Genomic DNA, 18,818 nt, shown 5'->3' on the forward strand with positions numbered 1-18,818 from the left:
AATTTTCAAAGGCAAGAGTAATTCAAGTTCTGAATATTCAAATTAGATTCAAAACATTGTCTCACATCTACGTAGCCACAAAGATTTAGTATAGTGGGGTTGATTCAACCCGGAACACTTTCGTTTGGTTTCCAGTTTTGCAGGTATGTTATTTAGATTTTCAAACTAGCCATGTTAACATTGCAAAATCATATTATATCGTTGTTAAATTCAACAATATACGTATGTAGCAAATATTAAACACGAGCACAAGAGAGGAAAAGAAAACGAAAATGAGTGTTTATTTGCCTTTTTTATATGGATTTACATATACACTTGTGCATTCTTGCTTATGTTCTCTTCTTCATGTATTCGAAAAATGGTTTGGTATTATAGACTTTCCTACACTGGAAAAACCGAACTCTTGTTTGTACTGAAGCATGAGCTTCCTGCTGTCTTCATCGACATGCCTGCCTGACTCTTCTCTGTATCTTCTGTTTCTTCTCCGTTTGGCTCCACATTGAGGCCATTGTTTTCTTCGGAGCAGCTTGCTTCGTCTCCCACGTTTAAATCCATACACTCCCCCAAAACCCTAACTTGCTCATCCGCCTCTGTTTCGAACCCACCACCGTCGTTAACCTCGTTTACAGCTCCAATTTCAATCCTTACATCTGAACTCTGATCTGTGTTACTTGAACTCAACGTCTCTTTAGAACCAGATTCATCATTCTCGACCTCTCCACGATCATCATCAACCACACGAGATCCTGATCCTCCGGGAGGTACATCAACAGGACCAGAACACCGTGGAGTACTGATAGCTATACCAGCTCGACACAAAGGACAGTTTGTATGAGACCTAAGCCACGTGTCAATACAAGAGATGTGAAACGCATGGTTGCATTTTGGCAACAACCTAAGACTCTCGTCTTCTTCAAACTCGTTTAAACAGACAGGACAATCTGTTCTCTCTATCAACCCATCTCCTCTCTTGTAACTACAGATCGTGATCGAGTTTATGATCGATTGTTGCAGACCTGTTGTCCTGATCAACCAGATCGGATGATCTACTTGCTCCGTGTCTTGAAACTCTTCATCTATTGCACCGTCGTGGCCGTCTCTCTGGGACTGATAACTTTCGAGGTTGACTCTGTTAACGCTCTTTGTAACGTATTTGGCTACAAGAAAGAATCCTGTGAGAAGGATGGCTAAGACCGCACCGGTGACGGCGATGATGGTTATGGCGCCTAAGGATGATGAAGAGTCTTGAGATGCTTGATACACGGCTGAGATTGATGGAGATTGTGGTCTGATCGTCTGTGGAGATGACCATGGAGGTAGCTGTGGAGATATGGTGTAGTAATCAGGTTCTTGATAGCAGTTATAAGGGCAAACCGGGTCACAGATTCCTATTGAGCAATCAAATGTTTTGTTTGTCTCTGATGCTAATATTGGGAAGAGCTTTCTATGTTTTCTCTTGGCCATTAAAGAAAAATGGTATTGTTTCTTGGGGTACAAGGAACTAAGATCAAGAGAATTTGCAAGGGCATGTGAGAACTGAAATGTTCATAGAAATTTTAGGTTTTTGACAACGTAGAAGATTGTTTGATTTTATCTTTGGTGTTTCTTTCACATTCAAGAGAAAGGAAGATGAAAATGTCTTCTCATCTTAGGTATTGACTTGTTCTGTGACAAGGTGAAGCATCTTCTAATTGTTTAATTGGTGGTGAGTCTTAGTCATGAAAGCCATATATTACCTTTGAGCTTTTGACTCTTTGGCTTTTGAAGACTTAAGTAATGTTTATCCTTTGTTGGCCTTCGGCAGACTATAATATATAAATATATCCCCTATACATTAATCAAGGATCATTAGAACATGTTTTCGTACCCACATGACATTACGAGAATGATTCTTAGAATTGTTAGAAAAATAAGTTGGTCCATATAAACATATTATATGCTTTTATTAAACTAACTATCAAATTAATTAGTAGTATATAAAAGAATATTGTTTCTTTCCTTAAATAAAAACTACAGAATTACCTAATATGCTTAACATATATATGACAATTAATGATTATTATCAGAACCGGTGAAATAAGTAATTTGTTTTGTTGTTCTAGAATTAGATGATTTTTAGAACGAACTGGTGAATATATACTAGACGGACATTAATATTTCGAGTATGCACTTATATTCTATAACAGCTTGATATATTAGATTTGAAGACTAATATGTTAATATAGTTTGGCGGTGATTTTTTTTCCAAATTTTGATTCTTAGATATGTATCTGGAGTGAAACTAATTTTTAGAGATGTCTATTTTTTAAATTGACACTTATGTAATTCGCCGAATTCATAGAAGAAGTTAAAAAAAGAAATTTAACTCATATCAATGAAACAAAGACGAGAACGAAATCATAATTTTATAGAGGCAGAAAATAAAATCACTTATGGAGATTCAATAGTAAACAAATCGAGAGCAGAAAACTTAATTCCCTTTCGTTATTATACAATCGATGTTGCCTATTTTATTTTGGTGATTTGTGTCAACTGCAAAACTTAATTTCTTTTTGTGCATATGAAATCTTAAAAATAATTAAACGATGATATATTTAGCAGAACAACATTTGTATTCATTATTTTATAATCGATAATGATTTTAATGTTGCAAAAATTTAAAATTATTTAATAAATAAACATTATTATAAAAACTCAATCCTCGCATGCGCGCGGATTATCATCTGGTAGTTTAGTAATTTCTTGAAAATTATCTGATTTTAATATCACACATTTGCAGTGGCACAACGTGATATATATAGCATGTAACAAACACAAACTAAAATATGATATAAATTAAACCTTAAGTGTTTTTTTCTATTGAGAAGAAAAAATATTGAAATCAGACCAGGACAAATAGTATCGTTGCTTTGTTATAGTTCGAACTTCACTACCAAAATAGACATGCGTAAATAGTAGATTATAACTTTTCACTCTCATTTGCAATATGTATAACTCGTTTTACAAAGATCGTTCTACCAAAACTAATGTTTTACCAAGAATTGGCTTGCTGCAGTAAATATTAATAGTTTGGTTTTCGAATATACATTTTGGGGGGTGTATTGAATTGAGGATTTTAAAGTGTTTTGGTATTTCTTTAAAATCTCCTGTTATTCAACTAATGATTTCTATTTTTTTCTTCAAATCCTGTGTTATTGAATATGATATTTATCTAAAGTAGCTTAAAATCACTTGTAATCCACTGTTATTCAATTAACAATTTACTAAAAGTAAATCAAATCTACTGTTATTCAATGATAAACAATTTTAAAAGAAAAACTTTATGAAATGGATTTGAAACTATTTTTTTTGTTATTTTCAGTCAAAACTATCGTTACACAAATCCCACCATTGTACCTGTTATTTGGAAATACCCAAAATCAAATAAAAAATTGACCACACCTATGAGAACAGAGAGAGAACAAGAAAGCGAGAGATCAGAGACGAAGCTTTCCAGAAAAGTACTGAACTTTTGATTCCCTCTTGTTCATGAATCAATACCCAAGTCGACAATTTTGGAAGCCAAAGATTCGATTTTGGAGTCTCTCAAACCTGAAGGGAGCCCTTTGATTGTTAGATTTGATTTCGTCTCGAGCTTTTCGTTGGATCCGAGAAAAAGGTTTTGTGCTCTGAAGAATCTGAGGTTGAGCTAAGGCACACGTCGATTGATTTGTTCCTTTGGTGTTCTATCAAAAGGTCTGTTGTCAAAATCTTCTCTGTTTTGGTTCTGTTTTTAAAATCCCATATTATACACAAGACAGAGAAGATTTTGACAACAAACCTTTTGATCCTGAAGAGTGATCTTAGTCTAGTAAAGTTTATTTGTTCTTTTCATGTTCTACTCTATGGTCAACTAATGTTTGTGAGCTTGAAAACTATGTTAGGTTTTTGATCGTGACTCTCTTTGCTTCTCTATTTTTTCTACAGCTTTGGTTCACCCAAATAATCTTTGCTTCAACTCTCCAAACTCAAAAGGTTGAGGAAGTATTCTTCTACGAGACTGCTTGCCAAGTATGAAAGCTAAGGTAGTAGATTAGAGCTTTGGTTCTGTCCTTCCAAGTATGCAAGCTAAGGTACTGCTTGACAAGTATGCAAGCCAAGGTACGCAATGCTGATTTTCTAATTTTTGTTTTGGATAAATATGTATCTTGTTGATATCTTTATGGGCTGCTCCTTAGAAAATTGAATAATATGATGGGCTTTTTTCGTTTAGTTGTTTAATTAGGGTTTAGGTAGGTATGCACATATATATAAAATCAGTAACATGGAGAAGAGCTTACAAAACTGATAGGATACGAGCATCAATCATCTCTTTTATTTGTCAAAGTGAGTATTCATTTTCATCACTTTGGCTTACTGGAATGTGTAGTTTGAGATTGGTTTCATTATTTTGTTTAGTTTTCATGAATTTGGATGATGTTTGTCTTTGAATATTGTTCCTTTTATGGGTTTGAGTCTTTTGACGATCAATATAAAACCTGTTAATTCACTATTTTAGATATGGTTTTACAAAGACTATAGATTTATTATCTTGGTTCTTATAATCTTGTGGTGTTATATGACTAGTTACCTTCCAAACAATGGGAGATCCAAAAGACGTAAAAGGTAAAGGTCAATACCACTCATGGTCTGGACCTGAGCACAAGTTGTTATTGAGGTTACTAGTGGATGCAATCAATCAAGGTTTTCGTGATGCCAGCGGCAAATTCAACAAACTGACGGTCGAATCCAGAATACTAACAACTCTACAGCAAGAAGTTGGATCTAAAAAAACCTACGGTCAGTATAAAAATAGGATGAAAATCTTGAAGGGTAGGTACCAAGTGTTTGCAGATTTTCTTCGTTGTAGTTCTGGTTTTGGGTGGGACTCTGAAACGAAAAAATTCACAGCAGATGATGAAGTATGGAAGGTCTATCTGCAGGTAAAAAATTATAATATGAAATTCATGCTTATGTTGGTGCTGTTTACATATGATTCTTATTATAGTGATTTTTTTTAATAGGCTCATCCAAATAATAAATATCTGCGTGATGATTCGTTTGAAGATTTTGAAGAGCTAAGGACTATATTTGAACAGAATACTGCAACTGGGCAGAATGCTGTGGGACTAGGTGATTCTGTTGATGCAGGATCCTATCAATTTGAAGAGAACGAGAAGACAAATGATAATAATTTTGTCCACGTGATAGATGAGGGAGGAGGAATAGAACACCAGCAAACATGTGAACCTTCATCAAGAAAAAGCATTGGAGAAAAGCTTTCACATAGAAAGAAAGCTAGGACGGATTCATATAACTCGGAAAGGGTTTGTGAGGAAGTTACAGAAATCAGTAGCCAAATTTTTGACATGATTCAGAAAAGATGGGTGAAGGAAGCTGAAGAAAAAGAAGCTGAAGACAAAGCTAACAATGTTTGGGATGCTATCAAGGAAATTCCTGACTTGGATGATGATTTGCGTTATGAGGCGATGACCCTTGTTCACACCTTAGGCATGAAATCTGGTTTCGTGAATATGTCCATAACAGATCGTTGTGGATGGATTAAAAGAAATCTCCGTAAACCAAGTGGCTGAAGTAACATGATCGGAGTTCTAAAGATAGTTCGTCATCTTGGAGTTTTTATTTCTTTAAAGTTGAGTTTTTATTATTACTTTAGCTATGGTTTTGTTTCTTCTTTGCAGAATTGTTATGATTTTTGTTCTTTATATGTTATGGTTTTTGTTTTTTTTACTACAATGGTCTAGTTTTATTTATTTATATACGACACTATCTTCTTGTTTTCTCCTACAATGGTATAATTATATTTTACATAGGAAAGTAGTATATTCTGTTCAAAGTAAACATTGATTTTGGCGGCTAAATTTGGCGGCTAATTCGTTAGGATACGATTCCTTAATGATTTGTGTAACCTTATTTATTTGTTCTCTTCTTCTCTAGCTAAAGTTCATCACCGCCGCTTTATATTACGTGAGTATCTAGCATTATTTCACACTTTGTTCACCAATTAGACAGTTTCTTATGACTTGTTATTTATGTTTTTGTGCAGAGATTTCAATGGCTCATATTGTTAATGCAAATGAAGAGATACAAGTTAGGAAAAAGAGAAAAAAGATGTCAAATTTCAAGATAGACGTTGATATTCTCTTACTGGTTTTTTCTATCATTGTGAAGGTACGTAATGTCGCTTCACGTATTCCACAAATACAACGTGAAATTAGAAGATCAACTACAACACTTGGACATGAATACATACAAAATGCTTTGGTTGAAGATCCTAAACATTTTCGACATCTATATCGTATGTATCCGGATGTGTTTTTGAAGCTATGCTCTATTATAAGAGTAAAGATGGGATTAAAAGATACAAGATATGTTTCAGTTGAAGAAATGCTAGCCACCTTTTTGTTCATTGTTGGTCAAAACTCAAGGTATATTCAGGCTCAAGATAGATTCAAGAGGTCAAGATTCTCAATAAGTACGAGTTTTCATACAATTCTGAAAGTGTTAAACGCACTTGCTCCAAGTTACATGGCCAAGCCTGAAACAACAGTGCCTCCAAAGATAAGAGATAGCACACGATTCTATCCTTATTTTAAGGTACATGTAGTTCTTCTCTTATGCATTTTTTAAATACCGCAAAAAAATTTACATGTTTCTATATTTTATTAGGATTGTGTAGGAGCTATTGATGGAACACATATTCTTGCGATGATAAGTGGAAAGGATTCATCTAGCTACCGCAATCGAAAAGGACAACTATCACAAAATGTTTTAGCTGCATGCAATTTTGATTTAGAATTTATATATGTTCTTAGTGGATGGGAAGGTTCAGCTCATGATGCTAAAGTATTACAAGATGCTTTAACAAGAAATTTTAACAGATTACAAGTTCCAGAAGGTATGTCTGGTTCTTATGATTAAAATATTGATGTGTTATTTTTGTATTTTCTTAAAATTATTTGTATATGTTATATGATTTCAGGAAAATTCTATTTAGTCGACTGTGGATACGCCAATCGTCGTAATTTTCTGGCTCCATTTCGAAGTACTCGCTATCATCTTCAAGATTTTAAGGGACAAGGCAAAGATCCTGTGAATCAAAATGAGTTGTTCAATCATCGTCATTCATCCTTGCGAAATGTGATTGAGAGAATTTTTGGCATCTTTAAGTCAAGATTCCTCATCTTCAAATCTGCTCCACCATTTCCGTATAAAACACAAGCAGAGTTAGTTCTTGCATGTGTTGTTCTACATAATTATCTTCGTAAAGAATGTCGTTCAGACGTGTTTCCTGAAGAAGTTGTTGTCGCTGATGATAATGAAAGTGATGTTCAAGAAATAGGTGAAGATGAGAACATGGATGATGATGTTCAAAATGGCACTCAAGAACAACAAAGAGTGAATGCTAATAATTGGAGAGCAAATATAGCAGCAACCATGTGGACAGATGCTATGCATATGGGATCTTGATGCAGCAACAGTTTACGTTGTTTTTAGATGTTATCTCTGCTACTATGTTTTTAAATTTATCTTTCATGTTGTGGTTTATGAATTTGGTTTTTTGATAAACAATTTTGATCTATTATATTGGCTTTTAGTAAGTTCTGTAGCTTTCTTGATTATTGTCAAGAGACTGCTGTTCAAACTTGTTGCAGAGATTGAATTGGAAGAAGTACAAGACAAATTGATTATGTAATATGCCATTGGATCTTCTTGTTTTTGGGATCTCGATGAGTCAACCTCAGAAAGTTGGATATGGAAGAGTATCTGCAAACTTTGATCTATAGCTCTCTCTCTCTCGTTCCCACAAACGAAGGAAGAAGACAAAATATTGAAATTTCACGTTTTTACTCTGTTAGTAAAAATAGTGATTAATTCATGTTTTAAAATAATTGGACTTTGAAAAGTACTCTGAAATTTAAGTTCAAATGATCTCAAGTACTCTGAAATTTTTAAAAAATCCTATTCAAATCTATTTTCCTTTTTTTAAATCCCACCCATCGTTTTGGGATTTAACCCAAATCTCTTCAAACTCCAATATTTTTTCAAATCCACCCAAACTTTTAAAATCCACATTTCAATACATCCCCCTTTATGTTGCTGTGATATATTTCCTGTGTAATGAAATCTCTTTTCTTTTCAAGAATCTTAACAATTTTTTAAACAAGTTTCATGGGCCGACACTATACCCAATTCCACAGTAAAACAGGCACGTAGTCTACTACAGTCTGGTTTCAGAAACGAAAAGAAAATAAAATAAAAGCAGGTCCATAGTATGAAGAAGAAGAAGAAAAATTTGAGGTTTCTTGCAAAAGCCTAGGAAAAATCATGAATCATGGTATGGTTGATATATTGCTTTTATGTGGGCAGTCCCATGCCCAGTGGAATTAGTTGCAGGGTCACTATCATATCATATCCAAGTTTTGTTTTGCAGCTTTCGGTGAGATTGATTTCATTTTTCAAACAAACCACCACCTTTTAGTAACTTAGATATTAAATTTGGTATGACTAATGCATTGTTTAACATTTTTCAAAGAAAAGTATACATTTTGCATAGAATCGTTTTATATATTAATTGAGAAACATCATACCATTTTTTGATAGTCATGTGCCATCTAAATTTATGATAAGTTTTTTATTAAACTAACCATACATTCATTATTAATGTTATTTTTTCTAAAATAAAAATTACTCAATTGTCTAATGTGGCTAAAGTATATATGACAATTAATGATTTTGAATAATAAAAATTTGATAAAAATTAGTGTATCTTCTATCATATTTTTTTTAATTTTAAACTATTAAAATAAATTAAACACCCATATAAAAAAATTTAGATTTTTCTTTATATGTTGTATTCTTATTTATTTAAAACGTCTATAAATTACTAAAACTGTTAAAAGTCTCACATTCAAATTTTGTGATCCAAGATTAAAATATTTTGTTATGAAAGATAAAAATGATTACAAAATCATATAAGTCGAAAGTTTCATTTAATAAGTATTAACATTAAAAGATATATATATATATATATATATATATATATATATATATATATATATATATATATATATATCATTTAAAATTAAACTATACACCACATAAAAATATTTTAATTTAGAAATTTACTTTGAACAATTTTTTTGATAATTAAAAGCTTTGAACAAATATTGACAACTTTGTTTTTAAAAATTAATTAAATTACTAAAATTATTAATCCCAGTGATATATTTTATCAGTAATTTAAAGTTTTTGCTATAAAAGATAAAAATGATAAAAAAATCATATGAGTAGAAAAAAATATTAATAAAAAAATATACTATATATGTGTTAATATCATTTATATTTAATTATATACCATATTAAATAGAAAAAAATATTGTTTGGATTAATAAAATTTATTTATATGTTTGCACCAATTTAATTATATACGTAATAGTTACTGACTTTATAATTATTCAATATCTATTTATTATTTTATAATATGTAAAAAATATATATTACATAAAATAATTTATATATATAATATTTATTTCGCGTAAAGCGCATATCTTAACCAAGTTTATACTATTAAAAGAGACTCTCTATTAATAGGTGAGAGGGGTCTTTACTTCGTCCCACACAGTGTACTACTATCGGTCCTACCAGACAACATCTACCTACACAAGCTCAATCAGGAGAAAGGGTCATGCCCTTAGTTTTTATAGATATTTACATGGGAATGTCATTCCTATATTTATGTGACAATGATTCCTGCTAAATTTATATTTACACGTACGTAGTATACATATATAATTCCTATATACTTTCCAAAGAAATATTTTGTTACCATAGTGAATAAAAAAATTGTATACTACGATAGGATGTGTTTTTAAATAGGTGGAATATTTCTATTTAAAATAGATTACATTAGAATATTTATAATATTTGATTATATTATTACAAATTTTGCTTGATGTTTTTACGGTTAAAAGTTTTGTGGGTTATTCTATGAGACATATAAAATAATTATCAAATACAAAATAAACTGAACCAAAAATTTTGATCATTTTTATTATAACATATTAAAATAAGCATTAATCAATGTTAGAAAAATTAAAAAGATTAATTATACCTCATTTCAATTTTTAATCTTTTAAAATAAAACATAACCAATTATACTATTTTATTTTATATAATTATATTCATATGAACATACAATTATTACAATATTGAGTTTCATATCAGTTACCCATCGGTACAACCGCTTAGCCTCAAATTTTAGTGTTTTCTTTTGCAGAATTATTGGATTTTTAAATAAAAAATATTTCCTAAAATTCAAACTAGGTTCCATATCGGATCACCAGGTTTACCAATTAGACTGCTGGGTTGGATCGGGTTTAAAAGCATTGGTTTAAATTATTATTTTTTAAATAGACAAAATTTATACAAATAAAAAAAAATATTTGTAACATTTTTAATAAAAAAATTTATCATTAAATATCTCACACTATTAAAACGCGGATCATAATCTAATTGATTTTGAAAAGAAAAACCTCCTTTGTTTTTTTGTCATACTAATTAAATTTTAGGTACACAGTTTTTAGAAATCAGCTGTAGTCAGGGATGTTAAATCCAGGCTAGGGCCTAACCCGCAATTGTTTAATATAAACCTAATCCTATTTTAGCTCAGCCCTATTTTAACCTTGTTTTAACCAAGGGTTATGACTGGTACTCGGTTTATCTCATTTAAATAGAAAAATCTATTTTATTCATTTTTATCTTTAACTTCTAAGCATAAAATAAAAAAACCTAAGATATGATATGATCATCACTCGTTGCTCTCTTCCGACTTTTGACCATCATAACTGGGGCTTTCCACCAAAACAGCAAAATTAAGTTTTTTCGATAAAATTACAAAAATTAAGTTTCCTGCCAAAATCACAAAAATCGATTTTCCCGCAGAAAAAAAAAGTTAAAAAACAAAATATCTAGTTTTTCAAACAAAACTACAAAAATCAAGTTTTCTGCTAAAATAGCAAAAATCGAGTTTCCCGCAAAAATAAAAAAATGGAGGTTTTAAGACGAAACCACAAAAATCAAGTCTCCCGCTAAATACATAAAAATCGTGTTTCACGCAAAAAAACAAAATTCGAGTTTTTCTGCTAGAATAAAAAAAAATTAATTTTTCCGCCAAAACTAAAAATTGAGTTTTTCTGTCAAAATTAAAAGTCAAATTTTCTCGCTAAAACTGAAAGTCGACTTTTCCGATAAAATATAAAAATCAAGTTTTCACGCCAAAACCGCAAAATCAAGTTCTCACCGAAACAGAAAATCAAGTTTTCTCGCTAAAAACTAAAAACTCGTTTTCCCGCCCAAACTGCAAAAATTGAGTTTTCCCGCCAAACCCACAAAAATCGAGTTTTTTTCGCCAAAATCGCAACAACCGAATTTTTCCGCTAAAACCAAATGTTGAGTTTTCCCACTAAAATCAAATGTCGAGTTTACAGCAGAAACCGCAAAATCAAAATTTCTCTCCAAAACTGCACAATTGATTTTTTCCACCAAAACAGTAAGAATTCGATTTTTTGGTTTTGGCGATAAAATTCATTTTTCGGTTTTGGTGGAAAAACTTGATTTTTCGGCTTAGGTGAGAACTAGATTTTGTGGTTGTGGCAGGCAAAACTGGATTTGCGGTTTTGATGGGAAAATTAAATTTTGGGTTTTGATGGGAAAACTTATTTTTTTGGTTTGGGCGGAAAAACTCGATTTTGTTGTTTCGGTGAGAAAACTTGATTTTGTGGTTTTGACGGGAAAACTTGATTTTGCGGTTTTGACGTGAAAACTTGATTTTTTGTTTTGTTGAAAAAACTCGGTTTTGCGTTTTTGGCTAGGAACTTAATTTCGCGTTTTGACGGGAAAACTCTTTTTTTTTTTGTGGGAAAACTCAATTTTGCGGTTTTGATAGAAGAACTTGATTCTTTTGTTTTTGGCGAAAAAACTTTATTTTGCATAACCAAACAAAATTAAGTTTTTGCGGTTTTTGAGGTTTGAAGAAAAAAATCAATTTACATAATCGATCAAATTAAAAAAAAATATTTATATTTAAATATTATATAATGATAGGGTGAATCAAAATGTGTTAAAATTTAGGACAATGTTTTAAGGAATCAGCTTTAGGCCTGTAGTAGAGCAAGCTTTCGAGGTCTAGAACTCGTAAGACATAATGAGTCACATATCCACTATCACTGAAAAATATTTAAAGAAAATAATTAACGTCACATACTCGATTTCAGTTGTTGCAAAGCCTCAGTGATTGCTCGTAAGAAAAGTTAGTTCAGCTTCTTTTGGTTTGGTCGATTGTATTGAATCATTAAGGGATTTTGAATTTTTGATGACACATCGTGACTACTTTAGTTTGCATCATCATTCATCTTTTTACAAAGAACCCTTAAATGTGACTTTATGATCTGTCACCGAACCCCATGACCCATATTCTTGGGGTCTAGCATCATTTCCTTTGTTGAATATGTTTAAAGCTATAGAGGAGAGGAGGAACAAGTCTTTATTCCAAAATATGAAAAATAATTTCAAAACTAAAATGATGAAAACATTTGTTGGAGGGTAAGTGGACCTAATGCTTTACTAACTCCAACATACCCTTTTGGTTCCATTCTCTGTATAAATTTGCTTATAACTCACAAGGATTTTCCTTAGTCACATCAGTTTTCAATTAAAGATACTGTTACACTCATACAAAAAGATGGCAAACTTGAGTACACTCGTTGGTTGCATTGCCATCATCTTCTTCACTGTCGTTGCACCTGCCTCCTCAGCCACTCATTCTGTCGAATGGTCGCTTGGGAAGGACTATAGCTCCTTGGCTACTGGAAAACCTTATGCCATTGGCGATACAATCGGTATGTATAGTTTATAGAGCCTCTCGTATATATGCATGTCAAATGCTAATATATGCATTTGATTTACATGTGAAATTATCACACTAAGAGGATAACCAATATTTTTGTTTCTTAATGTTTGCATTTATAATTAATAAAGAAAAACTAGTTTGATGAAAACACTTAAATCGTGTTTCATTTAGAAAAGTGTACCTTGCAAACGAAAACAAAAATAACAACGAAGAGTTGGCCTACTATTTTAAACTTTTGGATCACCTAATAGAAATTTAAAAAGTCACATGTTCGATATCCGTTGGAAGAAGTCTTTCTTTAACAAAATAATTAATTTACATAGTTAAAGTCTCACTATAGAGAAATGAACCACCAAGTGGTCTTGGCCTAATTGTAAAAAGCTCACAGCTATGAATACTTTCATAGGTTTGAATCCCCTTTGCCATCCAGAACGCCTTAAATGGTAAGAAAACACGGATCCTGCTTAGAAATTTTTAGGATCAATTATAAAAAAAAGAAGAGAAATGTACGATCTTCACAGTCATTCAAAATAAAACAATAGAAAACATATTTATAGTTGTAATATATATGTATGTGTACATTGTGTCGCATAATAGTGTTCAACTACGGTGCGGGTCACACGGTGGACGAAGTGAGTGAAAGTGACTACAAAAGTTGCACATTGGGGAACTCAATTTCTTCCGACAGTAGCGGAACCACAAGCATAGCTCTCAAGACAGCTGGTTCACACTACTTCATTTGCGCTATCCCCGGCCACTGTGCCGGCGGCATGAAGCTCTCTGTCAACGTAGGTGCAGCAGCCTCTTCAGACGGTGGCGGTGACACTGGTGACGGTACCACCCCCAAAACTACACCTTCTCCAACCGTAGAGGGCAGGAAGGCTGCTCCTTCCGCTTCTGCCACTGCTATGTTGAAGCCGTTCAAAGCTTTGGTTGTGACTTGTGTAGCTGCATTATTATATGCTTTGGCTCTTTCCTAGTTGTTTTTTAATTTCTTGTTGATTTGGTTTGGCTCGTTTGAAAATCCAGGCTAGAGGCAGTGCTATGAGCCCTATTATTATTATACGCTTCTTGTTGTGATTAATTATTCTATGATATTTTCCTCTGTTTCGCATCTGCAACGATTCTGAGCTATTTAGGTTCCGATACAATGCCACTGAGCATGATCGGAGTGTTCTCATCATAATCACCGGACGTAATCTCGCGGAGAAACTAACCGTCTAAACGTAATCACATGCGATAAGTCAATCTACAACGAGTTTTTCTCAGATTCGTATCACATCGTATAAACCAAAAGAGAAGGGATTCTGAGTGGATTTAACTTCGATACTCGGAGAGGAGGAGGAGGAGGAGGAGGAGTATTTAGGGCTTATGAGGTTTTAGTGAATAGACTTTGCGCGCTAATCGATAAGGTCCAATTTGTTGCGAACATTTTAATTTCAAATTACAATTTATCAGAGAAATTAGTGGGTAAAATCGTAATTTCACTAATTACTTGCCGATTTGTGTAAACTCAAGTTCCCTGTAGATCTCGCTCTACGGTCTCTCTCGCTTCTTTTTTCTTTGCAATTATTAGATAGTGATTGCTCCAACTGAACCAAAATGCTCACACGTTACATTGTAGCATGTACCATCATCAGTCTGGGATCCCTCAAGAGAACATGATACTTGTAATTTGTAAACTGAGCATTAGCATAAAAATGCCATCGCTACTCATTCATCTGTGCATTGTAGGGTGTAGACTTGTTCATATGCTAAGCCAAAGCAGATTGGGTCGTTTCAGTTTTGAAAAAAAAAAAAGAGTCTTTTATAAGGTATTACAATTTTTATTTATTTATTTATGAAGATGATAAACAAACCCCAAATATCATGATCAGAGTCACGGGGCGGAATCTTGATATTTCGCTGAGAAACTAACCGTCTTTAGCGTAATCAAATGCGATAACCTAATCTATATAGAGGTAGAATTCTAGATGATAAACAAACCCCAAACGTTAAAAACATTAAAATTAAGAAACTTTCATATGTTTATTCTGAAACTGCAACATTATGGAGGGATTAAGCTCTCGTTCTCTGAACCACCAAACTGCCAGGCCAGATTGTCAATGGCACCAAACAGAAAAATCGTCAACGTAACCACACGGTAGAGGATCATCATAAAAAACAGCACCACCACTTGGACCACCCAACCCCCTTCCTCCAAATCCTCTTCCTCTTTCAGTAGCGAAGTCCACCCTAATTCTTCGACCATGAAGGTGCTGTGTTCCAGAAAACAAAAACAATAAATGGCCTATTGACAGACAACACGAAGCAAAGAAGAATCACAAATAAGCATTGCCTGAATCATCTATACACAGTCTGAAAACAGTGATTTATTTTAGAACTAGCTATAAATAGAATGACATCGCTCTCCGTTTCAGCCATTCATTAACGAAAGATTATTATTATTTCAGGCTAGATGATGCATGATGATACCAATCCTACCCCTATGTTGCCAATGTGTAAAGGCCAAAAAAAAAAACAAACACTTAATTGTTCTAGAAACATGCATTGTCCAGAAACAACCGAGTTGAAAAAAGGTCAAATTAATATGCAGAACAAGACAATGAATGAATGACAAAGGAATAGGCCAGATGACATCTTAGAATTAAAAGAGGCTGGAACATTTGTGTGTTACCTGTCTATCCAACTGCATGGCATTAGTAGCCTCCAGGTTAGAAGTAAATGTCACGAAAGCAAAACCCCTCGATCTACCTGTTTCACGGTCCACAAAAATTTTGGCTGTAAATTGATAAAAAAAACCAGTTAGCTACGAGTGAGTATAAACAAGAGAAACCATTCAGAAGAAAAAGGAAAGGCTAGAGTTTTACAATTAACTTAAAAAGCGAGAGATAGCAAACTACCATCAACAACTTGTCCATATTTGCTAAAAGCTTCTCTCAAGCCAAACTCATCAGTGCTGTAGGAGATACCTACCTAGACAACTCTGAGACAAACAAGCAGAGAGAAACAATACTAAAAAAAGAGAATACTTTAATTTCTCCCACAACCGAGATAGAGTTATAGTCACCTCCAACAAAGATTTTTGAGGAAGACATGCAACGGATGCTCTGTAGCATTGAGTTAGAGGCAGTGACATGGGTGCTAGTCTGCCTAAGAGCATCTCCAATGTAAAACTCCACTTTTTTCTTCAAAATGGAGTAAAAATGAAAATAGAGTAAAATTGCTCCAATCCTACTCCATTTCCCACTCCATAATGGAGTGATGAACAAACAAAAAAGAGATTACTCCATTTATGGAGTAAATTTCATTATGGAGTGAGATATGAAGTTGGGTTGGAGCATTCCTTAATCCATATTCACTTATACTCCACTTTAAAGGAAAAAATGGAGTAGGGATGAAAATGCCCTAAATATCCTTCCAACTTTACTTAAGAAAGCCATGTTGTGTATCCTGGAAGAAAAGAAAATTCACTACAGTGATTAAAACCAAAATACAGATATTGATTTCAGAAAAAGGCAGAATCGATGAAACAAGCGGAAGACCCATCAATTCAGTCGTAAATACAAGTAATAAAAATGCAGCCTTTCATAAAAACAAACAACATACAAACTTACACCGTGACCTGGTGACAAAGATTGAACCCAAGGTCAAACTCACTAAACCCAGCAAACAGAGAACAATCTATCAGCGAACGAAACATCAGAAAGAGAAGCATGGACGAGACTAAACTCACTCTCTAGGGTTTAATGGAGACACATCTCTCTGGAAGCGTCTTTCATTGAGGTTCGCTCATCCTGTCTGTCCGTTCATTATTTTGAGGTAATCTTAACCGTTGATTTGGATTCTTTCGCTAATCTTGACCGGTTAAACTGAACCAATGGTTAACCGAATCTAAATCGAGACCGGGTTATTAAAATAATAGCATTGTGGAAAAATAGTTAACGCGTGCCTTTTTGCAAAATTTCTAAAGTTAGGGCCTCTTTATTGCTTGCGTTCCACGTCTTCATCGTTGTCCTTTCTATTTCCGTTGGAAACAAAATAATTAATTTACAAAGTTAAGGTCTCAGTATAGAGAAATGTACGATCCTTCGGATCTAGAACTTCATAGTCATTGAAAATAAAACAATAGAAATCATATTTATAGTTGTAATATACGTATGTGTACATTGTGTTGCATAATAGTGTTCAACTTCGGTGCGGGTCACACGGTGGACGAAGTGAGTGAAAGTGACTACAAAAGTTGCACATTGGGGAACTCAATTTCTTCCGACAGTAGCGAAGCACAAGCATATCTCTCAAGACAGCTGATTCTCACTACTTCATTTGCGCTATCCCCGGCCACTGTGCCGGCCGCATGAAGCTCTCTGTGAACGTAGGTTCAGCGGCCTCTTCAGACGGTTGCGGTGATAGTGGTGACAGTAACACCCCCAGAACTACACCTTCTCCAACCGTAGAGGGCAGGAAGGCTGCTCCTTCCGCTTATGCCACTGCTATGTTAAAGCCGTTCAAAGCTTTGGTTGTGACTTGTGTAGTTGCATTATTATATGCTTTGGCTCTTTCTTAGTTGTCTCTAATTTCTTTTTAATTTGGTTTGGCTCGTTTGAAAGTCCAGACTAGAGGTAGTGGTATGAGCCCTATTATTATTATATGCTTTTTGATGTGATTAATTATTGTTGCATCTTGATATGTCTTAAATCTCTGTGCATCAGTAAAAACCCAATATTCGTCGGGTCGGACATCTGGGGGGAGGGGGTGCGGAGGCCATAGGCCCCTGCGGTATGGTATGCCTTTTCAGTTTAGGAAATTTACTTTTTCTGGATAAGTATGTATTTCTATAGAAAAAAAAGAAATCGGGTTTTGAAGCTACTATAAATACGGGTCTAAGGGTTTGTAAGATTATTGATTCACATAATAATAAAAAACCCTAAACGGATATTTGTCTCAATTTGTTTTGATCTTTCTTCAAAGTTGATTCACATTTGTTCACAACAATTATTCTATGATATTTTCTTCTGTTTCACATTTACATTTTTTCACGATTATATTTATGTATTGTTAGGAGCCTTTTACTGAAAACTACACCAAAACACATAGCTTACTAGTTGTAAGACTAATACAATGCAAGGTTATGAAAATTCAAATCGAATTATAAAAATATTTAAGCTAAGAATGTCAAAAGCAAGGTTGGTCAATGGTCAATCGATTATTCAGTTCACAAAATAATTTGGTTGGATTTTGGTTTTGAGTTTCTTGAATTCTAAGAATAGATCCTATAGTTTGCCAAAATAAAAGAAAGATCGTATTTTTTACCAAAAAAAAAAAAAGAAAGATCGTATTCAAGATTAAATTTTTATGCTAAAATTTATTAGCTTTTGGATTTTTATTTTCGTACTAGAAAATAAAGTTCTATTTAAATATGATAATATTATGATTCTGTTTTGGCAAACAAAAGAAAATCAATTATGATAAGTAAAAACCAATACAAATTTAATTTCAACGACACTGTGTATTGACAATCGCACCGTTCATAAGTTGCTGATTACTTGAACTTGTGAGGAATATATTCCCCGTTACGCAAATGAATGCACTGAACTGAGCCCGGAGACATCGGCGGAGCATGCCTATTCCGGGGCCGGTGGTTTTAACGCCAGAGATAGTATTTATTCAAAATGGGCTTCACACTTGCCCAAAATTCCAAATATCAAAACGAAACAATTGTCACATGCATATTCATTTTTGGCCCACAATATAATATTCATAATTGTGAAATTAATGTCCAACAAATTTTTTTTTGACAACATTACGTCCAACAAAATTCAGAGGATGATTATGCAATTTTACCCATTTTAATAGAATGAATATTAAC

General features: G+C 33.3%; 5 protein-coding genes and 1 long non-coding RNA gene across 10 annotated transcripts; 4 read left to right on the forward strand and 2 right to left on the reverse strand.

Annotated features, from left to right (window-relative positions):
* Positions 1 to 262: 262 nt before the first annotated feature.
* On the reverse strand, positions 263 to 1,703 carry LOC103852763 (RING-H2 finger protein ATL54). Its single transcript, XM_009129662.2, has one exon. It carries the CDS (start codon positions 1,462 to 1,464, stop codon positions 382 to 384), a length of 1,083 nt encoding a protein of 360 aa, XP_009127910.1. The 5' UTR covers positions 1,465 to 1,703; the 3' UTR covers positions 263 to 381.
* Positions 1,704 to 3,098: 1,395 nt separating this feature from the next.
* LOC103863406 (uncharacterized protein At2g29880) lies at positions 3,099 to 7,640 on the forward strand. Of its 2 annotated transcripts, XM_033285505.1 has the most exons (5): positions 3,268 to 3,735; positions 3,967 to 4,140; positions 4,253 to 4,365; positions 4,606 to 4,961; positions 5,043 to 7,640. In XM_033285505.1, exons 3-5 carry the CDS (start codon positions 4,278 to 4,280, stop codon positions 5,610 to 5,612), a joined length of 1,014 nt encoding a protein of 337 aa, XP_033141396.1. In that variant the 5' UTR covers positions 3,268 to 3,735; positions 3,967 to 4,140; positions 4,253 to 4,277; the 3' UTR covers positions 5,613 to 7,640. The 2 variants fall into 2 exon arrangements, with proteins under 2 accessions (XP_033141397.1, XP_033141396.1); XM_033285506.1 differs by lacking the exon at positions 4,253 to 4,365 and having other exon boundaries at positions 3,099 to 3,735.
* Positions 6,388 to 7,509, forward strand: LOC117131945 (putative nuclease HARBI1). The gene is made up of 3 exons (XM_033285185.1): positions 6,388 to 6,636; positions 6,709 to 6,937; positions 7,022 to 7,509. The coding sequence occupies exons 1-3, from the start codon at positions 6,388 to 6,390 to the stop codon at positions 7,507 to 7,509; spliced, it is 966 nt and encodes a 321-aa protein (XP_033141076.1).
* Positions 7,641 to 12,680: 5,040 nt separating the features above from the next.
* LOC103852764 (blue copper protein) lies at positions 12,681 to 14,065 on the forward strand. Its single transcript, XM_009129663.3, has 2 exons — positions 12,681 to 12,938; positions 13,547 to 14,065. The coding sequence occupies exons 1-2, from the start codon at positions 12,782 to 12,784 to the stop codon at positions 13,927 to 13,929; spliced, it is 540 nt and encodes a 179-aa protein (XP_009127911.1). The 5' UTR covers positions 12,681 to 12,781; the 3' UTR covers positions 13,930 to 14,065.
* Positions 14,066 to 14,764: 699 nt separating this feature from the next.
* Positions 14,765 to 17,140, reverse strand: LOC103852765 (glycine-rich RNA-binding protein 5, mitochondrial). 4 transcript variants are annotated; one of them, XM_033284831.1, is made up of 6 exons: positions 16,686 to 17,140; positions 16,362 to 16,402; positions 16,020 to 16,106; positions 15,853 to 15,921; positions 15,627 to 15,730; positions 14,765 to 15,207 (listed from the first exon to the last, which is right to left on the reverse strand). In XM_033284831.1, the coding sequence occupies exons 2-6, from the start codon at positions 16,390 to 16,392 to the stop codon at positions 15,052 to 15,054; spliced, it is 447 nt and encodes a 148-aa protein (XP_033140722.1). In that variant the 5' UTR covers positions 16,393 to 16,402; positions 16,686 to 17,140; the 3' UTR covers positions 14,765 to 15,051. The 4 variants fall into 4 exon arrangements, with proteins under 4 accessions (XP_033140722.1, XP_009127913.2, XP_033140720.1 ...); XM_009129665.2 differs by having other exon boundaries at positions 16,020 to 16,102; positions 16,358 to 16,402; XM_033284829.1 differs by having other exon boundaries at positions 16,020 to 16,102; positions 16,358 to 16,402; positions 16,677 to 17,140.
* LOC117131882 lies at positions 16,409 to 18,289 on the forward strand. Its single transcript, XR_004455313.1, has 2 exons — positions 16,409 to 16,771; positions 17,135 to 18,289. It is a non-coding gene; the product is annotated as an uncharacterized LOC117131882 (long non-coding RNA).
* The last annotated feature ends 529 nt before the right edge of the window (positions 18,290 to 18,818 follow it).

The sequence above is a fragment of the Brassica rapa genome, chromosome A02, assembly GCF_000309985.2.
Source record: "Brassica rapa cultivar Chiifu-401-42 chromosome A02, CAAS_Brap_v3.01, whole genome shotgun sequence".
Classification (NCBI taxonomy): domain Eukaryota; kingdom Viridiplantae; phylum Streptophyta; class Magnoliopsida; order Brassicales; family Brassicaceae; genus Brassica; species Brassica rapa.

Bases quoted from the DNA above. Each gene is read 5' to 3' on its own strand.
- LOC103852763 (XM_009129662.2), bottom strand. From the start codon at position 1,464: ATGGCCAAGAGAAAACATAGAAAGCTCTTCCCAATATTAGCATCAGAG.
- LOC103863406 (XM_033285505.1), top strand. From the start codon at position 4,278: ATGCACATATATATAAAATCAGTAACATGGAGAAGAGCTTACAAAACT. The intron at 4,366-4,605 runs GTGAGTATTCAT...TTATATGACTAG, and splicing joins CATCTCTTTTATTTGTCAAA to TTACCTTCCAAACAATGGGA. The intron at 4,962-5,042 runs GTAAAAAATTAT...TTTTTTTAATAG, and splicing joins TATGGAAGGTCTATCTGCAG to GCTCATCCAAATAATAAATA.
- LOC117131945 (XM_033285185.1), top strand. From the start codon at position 6,388: ATGGGATTAAAAGATACAAGATATGTTTCAGTTGAAGAAATGCTAGCC. The intron at 6,637-6,708 runs GTACATGTAGTT...ATATTTTATTAG, and splicing joins GATTCTATCCTTATTTTAAG to GATTGTGTAGGAGCTATTGA. The intron at 6,938-7,021 runs GTATGTCTGGTT...ATATGATTTCAG, and splicing joins CAGATTACAAGTTCCAGAAG to GAAAATTCTATTTAGTCGAC.
- LOC103852764 (XM_009129663.3), top strand. From the start codon at position 12,782: ATGGCAAACTTGAGTACACTCGTTGGTTGCATTGCCATCATCTTCTTC. The intron at 12,939-13,546 runs GTATGTATAGTT...GTCGCATAATAG, and splicing joins TGCCATTGGCGATACAATCG to TGTTCAACTACGGTGCGGGT.
- LOC103852765 (XM_033284831.1), bottom strand. From the start codon at position 16,392: ATGGCTTTCTTAAGTAAAGTTGGAAGGATAT. The intron at 15,731-15,852 runs GTAGTTTGCTAT...ATCAATTTACAG, and splicing joins ATATGGACAAGTTGTTGATG to CCAAAATTTTTGTGGACCGT. The intron at 15,208-15,626 runs GTAACACACAAA...TCTGGAACACAG, and splicing joins CCATGCAGTTGGATAGACAG to CACCTTCATGGTCGAAGAAT.